This window comes from Anopheles coustani, chromosome X, assembly GCF_943734705.1.
Source record: "Anopheles coustani chromosome X, idAnoCousDA_361_x.2, whole genome shotgun sequence".
NCBI lineage: Eukaryota > Metazoa > Arthropoda > Insecta > Diptera > Culicidae > Anopheles > Anopheles coustani.
The window spans coordinates 12129746-12145872 of record NC_071290.1 but is presented as its reverse complement, the minus strand read 5'-3'; the positions used below and the strand labels follow the sequence as shown (position 1 = coordinate 12145872).

The 16127-nt window shown below is 44.4% G+C and overlaps 1 protein-coding gene across 3 annotated transcripts; it reads left to right on the top strand.

Annotated features, from left to right (window-relative positions):
* The first annotated feature begins 2594 nt into the window (after positions 1 to 2594).
* LOC131269183 (homeobox protein onecut) lies at positions 2595 to 9667 on the top strand. 3 transcript variants are annotated; one of them, XM_058271519.1, is made up of 6 exons: positions 3956 to 4065; positions 4429 to 4531; positions 4607 to 6185; positions 7392 to 7412; positions 7699 to 7811; positions 8264 to 9667. In XM_058271519.1, the coding sequence occupies exons 1-6, from the start codon at positions 4001 to 4003 to the stop codon at positions 8534 to 8536; spliced, it is 2154 nt and encodes a 717-aa protein (XP_058127502.1). In that variant the 5' UTR covers positions 3956 to 4000; the 3' UTR covers positions 8537 to 9667. The 3 variants fall into 3 exon arrangements, with proteins under 3 accessions (XP_058127501.1, XP_058127503.1, XP_058127502.1); XM_058271518.1 differs by lacking the exon at positions 3956 to 4065 and adding an exon at positions 2595 to 2703 and having other exon boundaries at positions 4395 to 6185; XM_058271520.1 differs by lacking the exon at positions 3956 to 4065 and adding an exon at positions 2612 to 2703 and having other exon boundaries at positions 4486 to 6185.
* The last annotated feature ends 6460 nt before the right edge of the window (positions 9668 to 16127 follow it).

Here is a 16127-nt window from a genome sequence, read left to right as displayed (position 1 = left end):
AAAAGTAAGCTATGCACCAACAAAAATCCTCCTTATAGGAAATAGCACAAAGATATGGAGAAACCGTTTTAACTCGGTTAAACGCGTCCATCTGAGGGCGAATATCGGAAAAATCCTCCAGGACGCATCCTTGCGCGCATGAGATAAAGCCTCGGAAAAAGCGTATCAATCGTAACTATGCGTAGAGCACTTGGTTCAAGAGAATCGTAGAGAGCACTGTTTTCAAGAGAATCATATTTTAAAAAATGTAGAATACATATAATGGTTGTACAAGATGAATAATAATAACAAAATAACACATGTTTGACTAGTTTCATACATTTATTGATCGCCCAGAGACAAATGCTTGTTCAAGAGAATCCATTCTTTGCGTGTGTTTGTGTGTGTTGCTTTTATGAAGCAAAATTTTAACGCAATTACGCTACACTTCATATTGGAAAACATTAATGAAATATTTATAAATACATAATATAATATAATATAATATATATGAATATAATATGGTAATAAAAGGAATTTATGATACAGGATTGGAGTGGAGGATTTTAAATGATGGTGTTATTACTTGGAACGGTGATTTACAGGTGACAATTCGGTAGGTTAATGGGGGAAGCAAAAATGGGAGGACTTCTGAAAGGAGGAGGATTGAGTAGTAAGAAAAATTCAGTTTATTTATAAATTCCAACAACTGTACTTGTTAATTATTGTTTATATAAATATGTTATATTTTAAAAATGAACATAAATACCGCTACCAAGGAAAAATCACAGTCATTGCTTTCCCGAACGAAAGAATATTTAATTAGCTTACGGTTCGCCAGCAAACTGGTTGCACATTTCCGTGGGTGTACAGATCGTGTCAAGATTCAACTACGCGTGCACATTTAAAAAAAAGTTACATGAACTGTAAAACCTGCGCGCGTCCCGTCTCCTCTCGCGACGCGTTGATTGCCCTTATTTCAAGTACGATATCGCGGGGGAAACGACCGTATCCGAGCGAGGGAGGAACAGATTGGAAATGGAAAAGGATGCCACACTACGCAGAACACAGGCGCACCGACATATTTCTTGGATACGAGGGGACAAAAATGGTTCGCGCGTTCAAATAACGAAGGGGTGTGCATTTAACATACCGAAGAAAAAAAAAGGTCCACCATGTTGGACGGGGGTGATAGTAGCGTTGGCTTCTTTTTTGGCACATTGTGTGCAGTTGAAGTCTTCGTTTTGATAGCTTTGTTTTATTGTAGCATGATGCGCCTGCATTTTTTCTCCAAACCTGCGTTGACACGGGCCACCACGGGAACAGATGCAAGTACACCGCGCGAGTTGCATTTTTCTTTTTCAACGACAATTAGCAAAACGGTGTGGGGCAAACGGAAACGGAAAGCTACAGGCAGATTCCATTTGATTGCTGCGATTGAATTGATGAGACGACGAGAGGTGGGAGTGGCCGTTTAAATGCTAACTACCCTTACCCCTTGCGGTAAAACCACCCCCGCGGGTCTCTCCACAAAAATACGTACTTTCTCGCCGAGCTTGACACTTCACGGGACGGGGAGGAGGATGGATCTCTCGGGGCCTCGTGCATTTCACATGTTCCGTCCACCATCGATGATATTCGGTCGGAAAATCAACTAAGACAGGCCATCGGATTTGCTTTCCGGGCACGGTGGGTTTTTTGGCCGAGGTTCACTTGTGCCCCCATAGTAACAAAACCAGTTTACGTATACACACACACACACTGCACCACGCACATCCCACTCTACCTCTTACCGAACGGACAGATGGATGGGCAGGCCCTGGGATCGGACCTGAGCAAAATTTGCGGTGCTGAAAAAGCCCATTTTCCTGGCCGTTGCACGGGGTTGCAAGATGAAATCCAAACTCTAATCACACTTGGGGCCACAGGGCCGTACGGTGAACGAACTTAATGCTAGGGTTTACTAAATAAGCGAAGTAATTCAGAACCATTGAAAAACTAACGTTGAACGAACGAGCGAAGTCGTTGAAGTTGCGACGCTGCTTTGCCTGTTCTTTGCTTTGCTGCAGAGCTTGGTTGTGAAATGCGCAGATACACCAGTCGTTCGCAATTGCACTACCTGGTACCGATGTCAGCCACGTGATGGCGCTGCAAGCGAGTGAGATGTTTAATCCTTCCGTTGGCGCTGTGTTTTCTTATCCAAATATATTGTTAAAATGCATATTATTATGTTGATTTTAACACGCAGTCGTTCAAATGATATTTATCAACGTATAAGTATGTTTTATGAGCATTATAGGGCTGTGTACTTTTGGTTCAATATTTTAACTCAACCGACTTTACATGAACCAACACTTCCGAGGCCTATCAAAAAAAGCGCAATAGTTTTATAAAAATATATTGATGCATCTATTGAGTTCTTTTTAAATTTTAATACGATAAAATGTTATAGATTGTGTGAATTATTTTTCTACTTCGGAAAACTCTCGCCACCGAGCTGTCAAAATGGCGGGTGGGCGTAATCGCCGAGATTGGCCTACCCTACGACAGCTGCGGCCGACCGGGCGCATTTCACCGTCGAGTCCAATTTTCTCGCTCGTTGTTTGCTAGTGTATCTCTATTTGAAAACATTCGCGCATTGATAAAACAAGTGTAGTGAATAAAAATACGGTTCTTCGGTTGCTCGCTCCGGCATCTCCATCCCCAAATGGAACATGACTTCAGGTATTAGTCGTTCCCGTGCCGACCAGTCCAGTATTCTGTAGCGAAAAAGGGGATTCTTTCCTGGAAACGGTGATTCTGTCCCTCTAGCTGTTTGTGCGTATCTCGGGAGGGTTTTTCTTCCCGTGCGGTCCCGTGAAAAGTATTTTCTCCACACCACCGTACGGGCATTCCGGAAGCATTTGGTGGAAGTTTTTCCTTGTCTTTTTTTTTTTTTGATTTCTCGTTTTGCTGTTCCTCTGGTACTCGCTTTCCACTCCAGTATTTTCCCTCCCGCTACCCCGAGTGCGAACGTGCTATATTGGTTTGTGGTTTGGAAGGGGGTTTAATAATATAAAAGCTAGAGAGGAAAATGTAGGGTATCTTTTTTTTTATTCCTTTCGTTCCTCATCTTGCCCACCCTCCTGGCAGAATAGTTTCTTTCCGCTACCCCCGCACCATCAACATCCCCCCCTCAGCCCTTTGTGGAAGAAAAACAAATTATTACGGGCTGGCCAACGAGAGGCAGTACGTGGGTTTTTCGCGGTGTACGAAAATAGCTTGCCAGAAAACAAAGTTATAAGTTTGTCCGACGACGACGACGACGACGACGGACGGGACGAAAAACTCGCAAGTGCAAATAACATCAACGCCATTTCGGCGGCGCAGCATGGCAGGACAGCGACGGAGTGTGCGGCCAGCCTTTTGCCCGAGCGAGCCTTTGACAGGGGCCCGTAGGTTTCAGCCGTAGGGAAAGGACAGATTATATAAATCCACCAAACGATAAACGCACATTTCCGAGACTGAAGGAAATCGTGCGTAGTCATCGTATTGCGCTCCGAAACGTCACGTCGACGAAGATGCGTACTTGCAGCTTAGAACCCAAAAAAAAAACTCGTTGACACGAAATCCGTGTAAGGTGTAAAAGGGGAAGACACGGCTCCGTTTCCGGTAGGTTCAGGGTGCAAGGTGCAGGGACGAAAGGCAAAGGCAACGGTGCGTACGTGAGTTGCGTGCGTGTATGTGTGCGCGCGCGCGCGTGTGTGTGTTGAGTTGAGTTGAGTTGCGTGTGAATAGTGAAGAAACAGGAAAAAAAATTAACGTTCGTGCGTGTAGTGCGCGGGGTAAAGGGGGGCGGAGGGTTAGAGGATTGGGAAAGTATGTGGGTGATTAAAGGTCGCTTACTGCGAGATAAATAACAAGAGAAAAAAAAAACCGAAGGACTAAGAAATTTAGAAAAAGGGAAAGCATATACCATAGGTTTGTTTTGGGGGAGCGTAGAAGGGGAAGGACATCCAGGAAAGGAGGCACATCGGGAAAGATGTTTTACGTGCTACAAGATACACAGGACGACTACTGCGACCCTGTCGCCAGCCGAATGCAAATGTGCGTCTCGTGTAGCGAAACCGAGCAAAAATCATAATAATTAATCATCATGCCGCGTAGCACCATCAGTGTTTTTCACGCAGTCCTGCTAATATTCTGTCTCTGTATGTTTCTTTTTCTTCATCTCTTTCTCTCTCTCTCTCTCTCTCTCTCTCTCTCTCTCTCTCTCTCTTTCTTTTTTTCGTGGGTGTTTTTTTTGTTTTTTAATTCTTCTTATTTACTTTTTGGCATTCCGTGTATGTTCCGACCGCCCGGTCCGTCCGAATTTCTGTTCCAACCAACCAACCAACCAACCCACCACCCCCTTCGCTCCATGGGCTTCTCATCAGTAAAAACATGAACAACCACTCATTGACCTCTTAGAACCGTTGAATCGCACACGATGGAGCAATGCAATAACGATCGTCCTTGTGTTATCAGTAGTGGAAACTTTTTTCCTCAGAATTCCAAGTCGAAACAGCAGCAGCAGCAGCAGCATTCGCAGCATCAGCAGCAACAGCAACACCAGCACCAACAGCACCAGCAGCAGCACCAACAGCACCAACAGCACTCACAGGCAATCAGCAAGCATCTAACGCAAAAGGATGACCCGCACCTGCACAGCCCGCACCAGGACCAGTCGTCACTCGGCGAGATCGAGGTGATTCTCGTGCAGCAGCACAAACAGGACGCCCTATCGGTGATCATCCATCCGCAGGAGAGCATGCAGCAGATCAACATGTGCCTGGGCAGCCAGAACCCGGGCTCGGTCGACTCGATGATGTCGTCCGACTTCCAGACGCTCTCGCCGATGCACGACCGCGACTCGCCGGTCAGCCTCAGCACGAACACCTCGTACGCGACGCTCACGCCGCTACAACCGCTGCCACCCATCTCGACGATGTCGGACAAGTTCGCCTACTCGATCGGGGGCAACATCTGCGAGGCATTCCCGGGCATCGGCAGCGGGGCGGTCGGCGTCAACATCGAGATCAACTCGTGCTACAACCTGGAGAAGCTCGGCGTCATCCACTCGCCGGTGCATCTCGGCTCGGTGCAGGAGCTCTCGCCGGACGTGCAGGACGTGCTGCAGCAGGAGAAGCATCAGCATCACCAGCATCACCAGCACGTCGTGCTGAAGGATAGTGGCAAGCTACCGGACCATCTCACCACCACCAGCAGCACCACCAACACCACCACCAACACCAATCACCACCATCACAACAACAACAACAACAACAACAGCAACAACAGCAACAACAACAACATCGGTGCCGCCTCTGCCTCGTCGTCCTGCTCCTCCGACAAGGAGCTCGACGATGGCAAGGGCGAGTGCATTCTAGTCTCTCGTGCCTCACCGCTGCCCTCGAGCCTCGACGATCGGTTCCTGGGCGGGGGAAGTGGTGGAGGAGGTGGTGGCGGTGGGAAATCGTCCGAGCACGGGCGGCATCCGAAGGACGACAGCGATCAGTACACGGTGGGCACGGTGCAATATCTCGACCAGCACTCGGACGTGGTGCTGCACAGCGGTACCAACGGGTCCGGGCCGGGCGGAGGGGGCAGCGGTGGTGGTGGTGGGGGCAGCGGTCTCGGGAGTGTGCTTGCTGGCGGTGGCAAAGATCACCATCAGCACCATCACCATCAGGCGGTGTTTCTTAACAAGTCTTTCAGTTCAAAAACCAACAACATAAGCGACCTTAATCTGTGTAAAGAGATTGTTATCGACGACGTGTACGACGAGTCCGAGCTCGACCACGTCAAGCTGGAGGAGAAGAAGCTAGAGGAATCGTGCAATCAGCAGCTGGCGAACGGGATCGGAGGCGGCGGCAGCAGCAGCAGCGGGGGCAAGAGCTCGTCCTGCGTGTCGCTCGGTGGCGACGTCGGCTGCATCAACGGCGACATCGAGGAGATCAACACCAAGGAGCTGGCGCACCGGATCAGCTCCGAGCTGAAGCGCTACAGCATCCCGCAGGCCATCTTCGCGCAAAGGGTCCTCTGCCGGTCGCAGGGCACGCTGTCCGACCTGCTGCGGAACCCCAAACCCTGGTCGAAGCTGAAGTCTGGCCGCGAGACGTTCCGCCGGATGTATAAATGGATACAGGAGCCAGAATATCAGCGAATGTCCGCACTGAGGCTCGCAGGTACCCCTTTGCTCATTACCGTGCCGTAGTGCTATATTGCCCGTAGACTATCTTTCTGCACTCCTACTGTCATGTGGTTAAATGGATTCCGTTCCGTACAGCAACATCCTGCACTGGCAATACCATACACTAATTGCAACTTGAAGTAACGACACACTTTTCTTCTTGGCACCTCCTTGGAACATTAAACTTTTTGACTGCTCAACAAGAGCCAAGACATACATGTAATAAGGCATTTCTCCGCAAGTCAAATTGAAACGCACTTTTTTTATTGCGACAGATTAGTCAGTCAACATTATGTAGCTCAACGTTTAGTTAAACGACGTACAGAAAAGGATGACAAAAACTCACGCAAGTGGTTTTCAAACTGGGAAAAGTATTTAGAACATTTTCCATTCGCTTGGATTTCATACCAACGCATTGTTCTGCGATAATTCCCTTGTTGGATGTCAGCAAACATACTTTGCTCGTCAATGAAGTGCCAAATGCCAAACCTGTGATATTCGTGTCTGTTATTTTCCAATTTCGGCCAATGTTTATGTGTGCGGAAAAGTATTGAACATTTGTAACCGCTATCGGTTGCGATTAAATTCAACTTCTTTTGAAAAAACAAAAAAAAACAAATACCACAAACGTTTACCAACGCTGTTCCCTAAATGGCTGTGCACATTGTGTTACATCACTGTATTGTACGTGTTTAACACAGTTTATTTATTTATTATTTTATTACTTATGATTTAGCATCTAAGCACACCACCGCAATTAAATGGCTTTGATGTGAAAATATAAATTAGCTTGTTGTTTTTATTTTGTATTTCCCCCCCCCCCCCCCCCCCCCCCCAATTTTCCGTTTTTTCTCTCCTTCGCCCTGTATCACAGTACTACATAGCTGTCGTGAAGCTGCGAGTCGATGTCGAGTCCGGGTTCCATCCCGAATCCTGCTGCCTAGGTTGCTTTCTGTTTGCCAGTGTGCTTGCATTGTTGTTCCTTTTGTGTTTTTACTCTTATTTTCAGTTTCACTAGATTTTATACGAGAAAGCTCGGCACTTTCGCTGCTTGCCGGTTGTGTACCGGGTTGATAGATGTGTTCTTTTGTTGTTGATTATGGTAACTATTCAATGTGCATTTTTCATACCAACGTGAGATAGAACTGGACCGTTTAATAACTTATTTCTCTTTCTCTTTTACTTTCTTCTTCCATTCTAGCAACTCAATCGGCGAAACCAGGTTAATGTTTTTTACTTGCTTGCTCCATCCATTTCTCCATCCCACGGAAACCGTTGCAGGTGGCCGTATCATCCCGCTAAACATCCCTATTGCCACCTACCTCCACCGTGTTACATTGTCACAGCCCGAATTCCCCTCGCTTCCCATACTCACCTGAACTGATAACAATAATTAATTTCTTATTTCTATAACTACATGTCTATTCATCTTCTCTGTAATCAACACCGTATCGTAACCTCGTCACGCTCTCGTCTGGATTGCTTCTACTAATCACACACACTAACAGTTAACTCTAAGAAGCCGGAGGAACCGGAACCTCACGTTATGATGGGACACACGAAAAAACCTCGACTGGTGTTTACAGATCTGCAGAGAAGGACCCTTCAGGCAATTTTCAAAGTATGCGGTGGTTGTTTTCTTGCTTCAACTCTTTATCGCCGTTGCTCATCAGTTCAAGTAGTGGTTCAAGAGTGTCGACCAGAGCGTTTGCTTTGCTTGCCCTTGGATCTCTATTGAAAAGTTTATGTTTTTTCCGTTCTTTATTTTTTGTGCCTTTCTTCGGTTTAAGATCGCTTTCTCACAGCTTACGTTGAGCCCTCTCGCGTTCCTGTCCTGAACGGAGTAAAGGTTTCGGTTGCTTGCGAATAATTCAAAATTAAATGCAACTGCACAGAGAGCTCCGTAAGAAAGTGAATTGTTGTTAGTTTTATTTGCAAGTTTCACCGTGTTTCCTATGCTTTATTATGATTTGGTTCGTTTCGTAAACATATCGAGCAAGTATCGTGAGCATGTATGGCAAGTAATACGAAGAGTAAAACGAAATTAACAGCTGATTGTGCTACGAATTGCAGGAAACTAAGCGGCCTTCAAAGGAGATGCAAGTTACTATCGCACGCCAGCTGGGCCTGGAGCCCACCACGGTCGGCAACTTCTTCATGAACGCCCGGCGACGCTCGATGGATAAGTGGAAGGACGAATCGTCGAAAGGCCGGGGCGGTAGCGACAATGTTATACTAGAGCACCTGAAGGACGATTCGTCCGATGAGAATCTGGGCTACGATAGTGCGTTCGTGTCCGGCGACGGCCCGCTGGAGCACAACTATCAGCAGCACGTTCTCAACTAAGCAAATCTTAAATCAATTCCCTTATTTAATTTATTAAATTAACTAGAAAAAAGAAACTAATACAAAGACAAGAAAGATAAAAAAAAATCCGAAAGCAAAATCACTACAAAAATTTAGTAGAACAAGATGCCCCCGGATGCGAGGATGTTGACACTTGAAGAAGTTGACTTAAGGCGGACGGAGGAAAAGTTGAAACAAGTTAGAATGAAATCAATGCTAGATAAAGCAAACCAAATGAAAAGATTTAAAAAAAACAACAGCAAGCAGCTACCACAAAAACATAAACATACACACGAACAAATACACATATATACACAAACACAAAAGAAGCACTCACACGCATACTGAAAATGTACACTTTCAGCCAGAAGTAATTGCAAATGAAGATTAAGTAGGATTATTCAAAGTAATTGGAGCAACAAAAAAAGGTAAAATATATGTAAGGCGCAAAATCGGAATAAAACAAAAGCTGCAAAGAGAATGTTCTAATTTCCAACAAATCACGTCTGGAAAAGAGAAATGTGGAAGAAACAAGTCAAGCTAGAAAGGAAACATAAAACATCGTAGTTGTGTGCTAACAAAAAGAAAGCTTGTGAGATAATATTGTATGAATTTTCCGTTTTGTTTGCTGATCAAATGAAGTACGTTTGGTTTCAATTTATCCGTAAATTGAACTAATAATTAAACAAAAGTAATATGAGGGACGGTAGTTGAAAAACGTAAACAAACAAACTCGTTCATGAGCACTTTTCGTCGAAACAGTACATTCCTCTAGCTTTACACACCTTGTATTACGTTACGTGACGATAGATTGACTTATTTTAATGAAGAAAGAAGAAAAAACACACATTGACACCTATACTGACACAGAATACCAAACATATAATTGAAAGCCTCCCGTAGAGTTTGGCTGTCTATCCCCCCTCCCCCCCTCTCTATCGCACGCGGAAGTACTACCGATTTTCCCGGAGAAGAAAAAAAAATTAGCGAAAGAGACATCAACAAACAAATGAAAAACAAATCCTGCAAAATGTAACTCACCAACAACTAGGAGTAGTAAAAAAAACACAACTGAAAACCAAGCAAAACCAAACAAGAGAAAATTCCAAAAATTGTACATGTACTGTAAAATTGAATGCCGTATTATTAAATGATTTCAAACAAATAGAGAAGATAACAAAAAAAAACAAGTAGTTCCTTCATGTTGGCCGCCTGACTCACTATATCCTTTTTCATTGTCTACTTTACTTCAAATTTCGAAAAATGTATTCAAATGGAACAGTTGAACCTTGAAGGAGCACATTTTTCGGAAGTAGTCTGTACTTTTTACATCTTATCTCAATTCCTTTAGTAGCATTGATATCCTGATGGACTTAATACCTTTTTTAAAACGAACGTTTGATTTGAACGTTTCGTTTTTCATTAGGCTCTAGCAAGGAATTCTATCGGATCGATCCTTTTTGAATAATAAGAAGAGCTTGACCCACACTTTTCGTGCAACCTGATTTTGAAAAACATGTAGAAAAACGTTTTTGCAAACTGTTCTGGTGGCGGAATATGTTTGAATGTTATATGATTTAGTGGTTATTTCTAGCAGGATAACCCACTTTCTTGATCTTCGTAAAAAGTGAAATGTCCTTCGATTTACTTAGTTATACTTTATATCTGGTGCCTTTTTGTTCATTTAATTTAGAGTTTCACGTTTGACACACGTGCAGGATGGGGCACCCTGTGTCAGGCAGCGGCTGTCATCAGGCGCCCTGTGCCGTATTGTTCATCGGTCGCCAATCTGTTTTAAACGCCTGCGCAGCATCGCGCGGCCACGGTGTTGTGCTTGATGTGTTTGAGTGTAATGTGCCGCCTCGCGACGGCTGGCGGTACGTACGTGTGAGCTATATGTGTGTGTTGGCCACGCGCCCTTTCCCAAGATGGTGCGGGAAAACGGTGACGGCAGGGGGTTGGGAAAAACACGGGGAAAAATCGATCAACCAGAAACGCTCTCCCGCACGCATTGTGTGAGGGATCGCGATTGTATTACTAAACATCGTCCAGGGTGCGTAAATGTGCGAGTGTGCGAAAGTGTGTGTGTTTCCCGTGCGTTTATGCCCTTTTCCCTGTGCTATCCCCTCATCGGTTGGGCACCCCACGCAATGGACATCCCTGTGCAGCCCCACACCCCCGCGCCAAGCCATTCACGAACGTATTTTTACCCCGTTTGTGACCGCGCTCCACCAATACCAGGAACGCGGGGAAAACGCGAGGATAATGGCGAGCTGGCGTAGTTTATGGTTGCACTAGCGCCACTCTATCCCTCCCCCTCGCGCGCTCTCTCCAACCCCTTTCGCTGCTCCCCGGTTTGCTTTGTACGCTTTTCAGTTTCGTTCTTCCGCTTGCTTCTGTTATCTTCTGTTTTTATAGTGCTCACAGGGAGGGAGTGTTGTTTGGGATTGTGTCCCGTGTGTCCACCACCAAAAAAAAAACGTTACTTTCTCCCAATGCCGTGGAACCGCGAGCACACCGGGGGCACCTTTGTTTCGTTAGTGCGCGTGCGGCGGATTTAGTTTCCCCCGTTGTTCTTTTTTTTTTGGCTCTTTCGTTTTTTCCCGAACGAGGGAGAGAGAGAGGGAGAGTTCGGTTTTAGGCAAGGGTTGTTTTTCCCCTCTCTCTCTCTCTTTCTTTTTGTTGTTGCAAGCCACCCCGTCCGATGCACCCCCTTCGGTGTGTAGCAAAGCGGGAGGGAGAGAGAACGAGAGAGAGAGAGAGTTAGTGAGCTAGGGACCGCGAAAAAAGCGCTGTCCGGGGGGTGGGGGTGGTGGGAGCGGCGGGTGGTCTCCGCGGCAGTGTAGTGGTGTTTTAAAAAATAAAAACAAATATCGCCGTCAACCCGCCGTCGCTGGCCGACGGCACGAGTAATTGCTGCTGGGTGCTGGGCAGTGACAGACAAGCAAGTGATACCGAAGTGTGTATTTTTCCTCCCGTATTCTAGCACGTGCACGCAAACACGGTGTTTTTCACGGCGGTCGGCACGGGGTTAGCTTCCGGCGCGGCACACAGCACCGGTAGGCGGCCAGTGGACGCACACAACAAACACGCGCACGCACAGATCCAAAGGGCCGGATGGCCGTCCGGAGTGCGACTCCGGGAGTCGGAAATCGGAACAGCCTTCAAACCGAAACGTCAACGGTCCCAACCATCAACCTCGCAACGTAATCAACCAGCAGCAGCAGCAGCAGCAGCAGCAAAACAATCGGCCGCAAACACAACTGCCTCGGACGGCAACCACAACAACAACAACACCTGGAATTTGATAACAACAATTAATCGCACAACACACGCACGACAAACGGAACGCCAAACACCGCCGGAGTCACTTCCTGTGACGGATACAACCCCGGCCCACGGTGCGGGGCCCGCTCGTCCTTCCCCGGACCACCTCGGGCCACACACACACACACACCACCCGGCAGGCGTCAGTTTTTTTTAAATTGTTGTGTCGTTGTGTTCCCGGTCGCTGTTAAAACAACAACAAATAGGTTAGTACCAGCAACACTTTTTTTTTCCTTTTCACAATAAGTTGTTACACACATTGTATGTTGTTTGTCCATTTTGATCGCTTGCTCCTCGACCGCAAGTCCGATGCCTGTTTCTTGTTATGTTGATTGCCTTTCTACCTCCTTTTCACTCTTTAACGCACTTTCCGCATCAGTGCGTTCCGTGTTTACGGTAACGGGGGGCATTATGCATCTTAGTGTTGCTTAGTGTGATCTTAAGCGTTGATGAACTATGTACAGTACATTGTATGAGATAAATAACACACTGAAAAAGAGATGCAATTTTTTTAACCAAATAATTTCCAGTACCAGCTACTCAGCAATGCTGGATAAATTATTTCCCGGTACTCAATTTCTAACCACCTCGTCGAACAGGTTAACCAAATCGAATTACACGTGCATATTTGGCTTCGGATCCCCTGTTCGTAAGAGCTAACTATCCACGTAGATAAAGGGAAACAAATACTAAGTCGCTTAAATGATTCGTGGGCAACCCCTCCATTTGCATTTTTTAAATAAATACAGGATTCGTGACGAATTTTTGCAGTAAATTTGAACAAGTCGTTTTTCACCATGTCACAATTTTCAGATAAATTTTACAGCACTAAAATGGTCAATAATACGCAGAGATTCAACCTAAGAGAGCAATCGTCACGCGTCCTTGTATGTAAAACAAAAAATCAGTACAGGAGTTTTGGTAATGAAGATCTCCCCAGAATGGTTGGTTTGATCGTCATAAAAGAAGGAATCAAATGTTATCATTTCTCAAAGACTTTTTGGATCTTGAAACACACTTGTTAAAACTGCGATTTGGGGGTTGAATGTACGCAAAAATTCGATCAACCCTGCATAGCACGTTTGTCCCGAGACGCTCACTACATAAATAAAAAGAAGAGTCTTGACAGTGCAGTTCAAAGAAGGTTACGAGCCTTCTCAACTATAGTAGAACATTTTCTCGAATTCCTGGGATGTTGTTTTCTAGAAGTGATCATTATATTGATGTAGACAGTAATTCAGAGATAGATGCATGAATCTTTCAATGAAGGATTCATGAAGAATTGTTAAGGGAGACCCTTATTTTGGTCGTTGGATCCATGCATGCCTGCGTTGGAAAGATTTCTGAAAGTTTGGAAAGCCTCATACATGTTTGATTAATCTACAGCAATAACGATCGTTTAGTTTTCGATGGCATTCGTACGGTTTGACTTACCAACGACGTTAGCGTTAACAGGAAGCTGTTAACTGTTAGGTGTTGGAAAATAGTTGCCAAAAAAGTTGTGTTTGAGTATTGAGGAAAACTCAAACTGCTCGAACTTATCGATCGTTATCAAATAAACGATCTTTTATTAGCTATTTATTGGAGCTATTTATTGGTGTGCATAGTGTTTTATTGATTGAATCTGAAGCTTTTATTCCGAAAGAAGACTGCCAAAGCTAATCGATCGTTATCGAATAAACGATCGTTTATTAGCTATTTATTGGACGATTTGATTTGATAACGATCGATTAGCTTTGGCGTCTTCTTTCGGAATAAAGGCGTTCGATTCAGTCAGCAAAACATTATGCACGCCGAAAGGAAGATGGAGACCAACTGTGGCTCGATGGAGCCCCACTGTGCCCTACATTGTTTGGCGTATGTTGCTCCTGTCGTCCCACTGTGCGGTTGCAATTTTTCCGCGCAAGGCGTTGGGAATAAAAAGAAAATATTATCAAAATGAACACCAGATGATTACGAAGGAAACTCTGGAGGAGTGCGATCGTCGGAGATGTAGTTTTCGGTACGCTTTACCGATCTTACACGTGCCTGTAGGAGAAAGCGACGCGTGTGACACGTGTGTGTGTGTGGGTGTGTGAGCTTAGCATTTATGCTTGGTGTGTGGCATATTACTGCTGGTGATGCTGGTCAGTTATTTGGCAAACAACACTCGAAACCTGCCTGGGGATGCATCCTTGCAGCCGAGTGCATTCGCTTAGCAACGCTCTTCACGCACACGCGCACACACGTTAACGCATAGGCGCACTTGAAAAAGGGCTCCAAAACGAGAGGCTCCGAAAGCATTCCCGATTCGCCTTGACAGTGAGGTTCGAGGGCTGCACAAATCAACGGCATTCGTTCTCGGGGGCTGACATATGCATTTTAACCCCTCTATAAATCCGTCTCCCATTTCCGTCAACCCTTTCCACCTATCTGTAGTGCATTTGCGAACGAGTTTCACCGAGCCAGGACGATGTACTTTGCATTCGGAGCGCAAAGGTACTTCGGCGATCTGGTCCAGCGAAGCCTTTGGTCAGTTTTCCCGGACAATAAAAGGGTCCGCGGGGGGTGACTTCGGGAGCCCATCCTGTTCCTTTCAACCCCCATCCCCCATTGACCACACGAAGCTCAGAGTGCAGCCCGAACGGAACGTGCCGAAGAACGATTGGCCGAAACCCAAACGAACAACCCCTTTTCTCCTTCGACCCTCGTCGGGTTCGGTTTGGGGGTTTTCTTTCATCGATCGGCGATGATGCACCTTTTTGCATCCGCACGCAGATAGATGCTGCGTGCACCGCTGGACTCCATTTCCTTTCCTCACCACAGTCCGCGTGAAAATGCTTCGTGCCACGGACTTTCCTACTTTAAGGGCCATTCACTGGGGTTACCATTTTCCATAACCAGAGTAAAAGTATCTACATTTTAGACGTTTACCTAGTCCATTTAAAGATAGGTAAAAAAGAGAATCAGAGAATGATGCAACTGAACAAAAAAATATGATATGTTCTGATGAAGAAAACGTCACTAAACGTAGCCTTTTCGTGCTTTTGTTGGAGTTATAATGAAAAAAAATGATGCACTAACGTGTATTTGAGTGATCAGTTTAAAGATTTTATACAATTGAGGAAAATTATCAGTGATGGACATATGTATATGTATTGGAAAAAGTAGTATTTTGCACATATCAAAACACAGAAATAACACTTGAAATTGTTTTAACTTTTTTTTTCAAACTAAAACTAAAAAATACTTTTCCAGTTTAAAACGGGTGAAACGTTATTTTATTAAATTATTTGTCAGTTTTCGTCATAAAAAATGATATCATGCATTTTCTTCAATAGTTATTGATGCTATCGCATGAAATCAGTCAAATAAAAAACATTTGAATGAAATAACATTCAGGTAAATTGTAGTTTAATCTAAATTTTAATGCTTTTTTGGTTCAATGTTTATTGAAATTTTATATTTTTTCAAAGGACATAATGTATGATGTGTATGTTTTATGGGCTTCAAATTATAACAGCTTGAGCCGCTAGAACGCCTGTGGTTTCTTTTATTCATGACCAAAACTGACTTTACAAACGCTGCTGTTTTGCAAAACACCATCAAATCTACGAAAAATAACCTGTGTTCCTAAACAAAGGAATGAATGAAAATTTTAGTTGTACATCGTTTGAAGGAAAAGCGATTCATCATTGTTTGGACACTCTGTAATTACTTTTTAAGTTAGTAATTTTCCTCTCATCCCGGCTGAAAAACGAGTTGTACCAATTGGCATTCCTTATTTTCGTTTCAAACTGTTTGGGTTTGGGCTTATGTTCGATTGTTTCCATACAACATTGCTATATGGTGCATTACCTGTTGTCTGCTAGAATACCTGTTTTAAATAATTTATAATAATTGTAGAATAATTTCCAATCAATCAAATTTGTTTTGTACCTGACGTTGCGAAACGATTTTCAATATTTTTATTTGTACTAACTAACAGGACAATGGATATTAAAAACGTAATTTTATTTAAGTTATAGAGGGTATATTCTATCATTAAAATATGGCTTAACGTCTTGTTCTATGTCCGTTGGAAGTCTCATAAAGCAGCATCGTCGCTGAAAAAAGAATAATCAAAAACAATTTCAAAAAGAAATGTTCTCTCAGATGTTTCAAATGAATTTTAATAAAATATCATCTTCACTTACAAGACTGCACTAAAAACATATTCTGCACTGCATACAAAACAAATTCCAAAACAAAGACAATAGTAAAACGGTATTTTTTAAGATACAAT

Excerpts from the sequence above, each read along its gene's own strand:
- LOC131269183 (XM_058271519.1), top strand. The coding sequence starts at position 4,001 with ATGTTTTACGTGCTACAAGATACACAGGACGACTACTGCGACCCTGTC. Across the intron at positions 4,066-4,428 it reads GTCGCCAGCCGAATGCAAAT|AACCGTTGAATCGCACACGA; the intron begins GTGCGTCTCGTG and ends TTGACCTCTTAG. Across the intron at positions 4,532-4,606 it reads CCAAGTCGAAACAGCAGCAG|CAACAGCACTCACAGGCAAT; the intron begins CAGCAGCAGCAT and ends CACCAACAGCAC.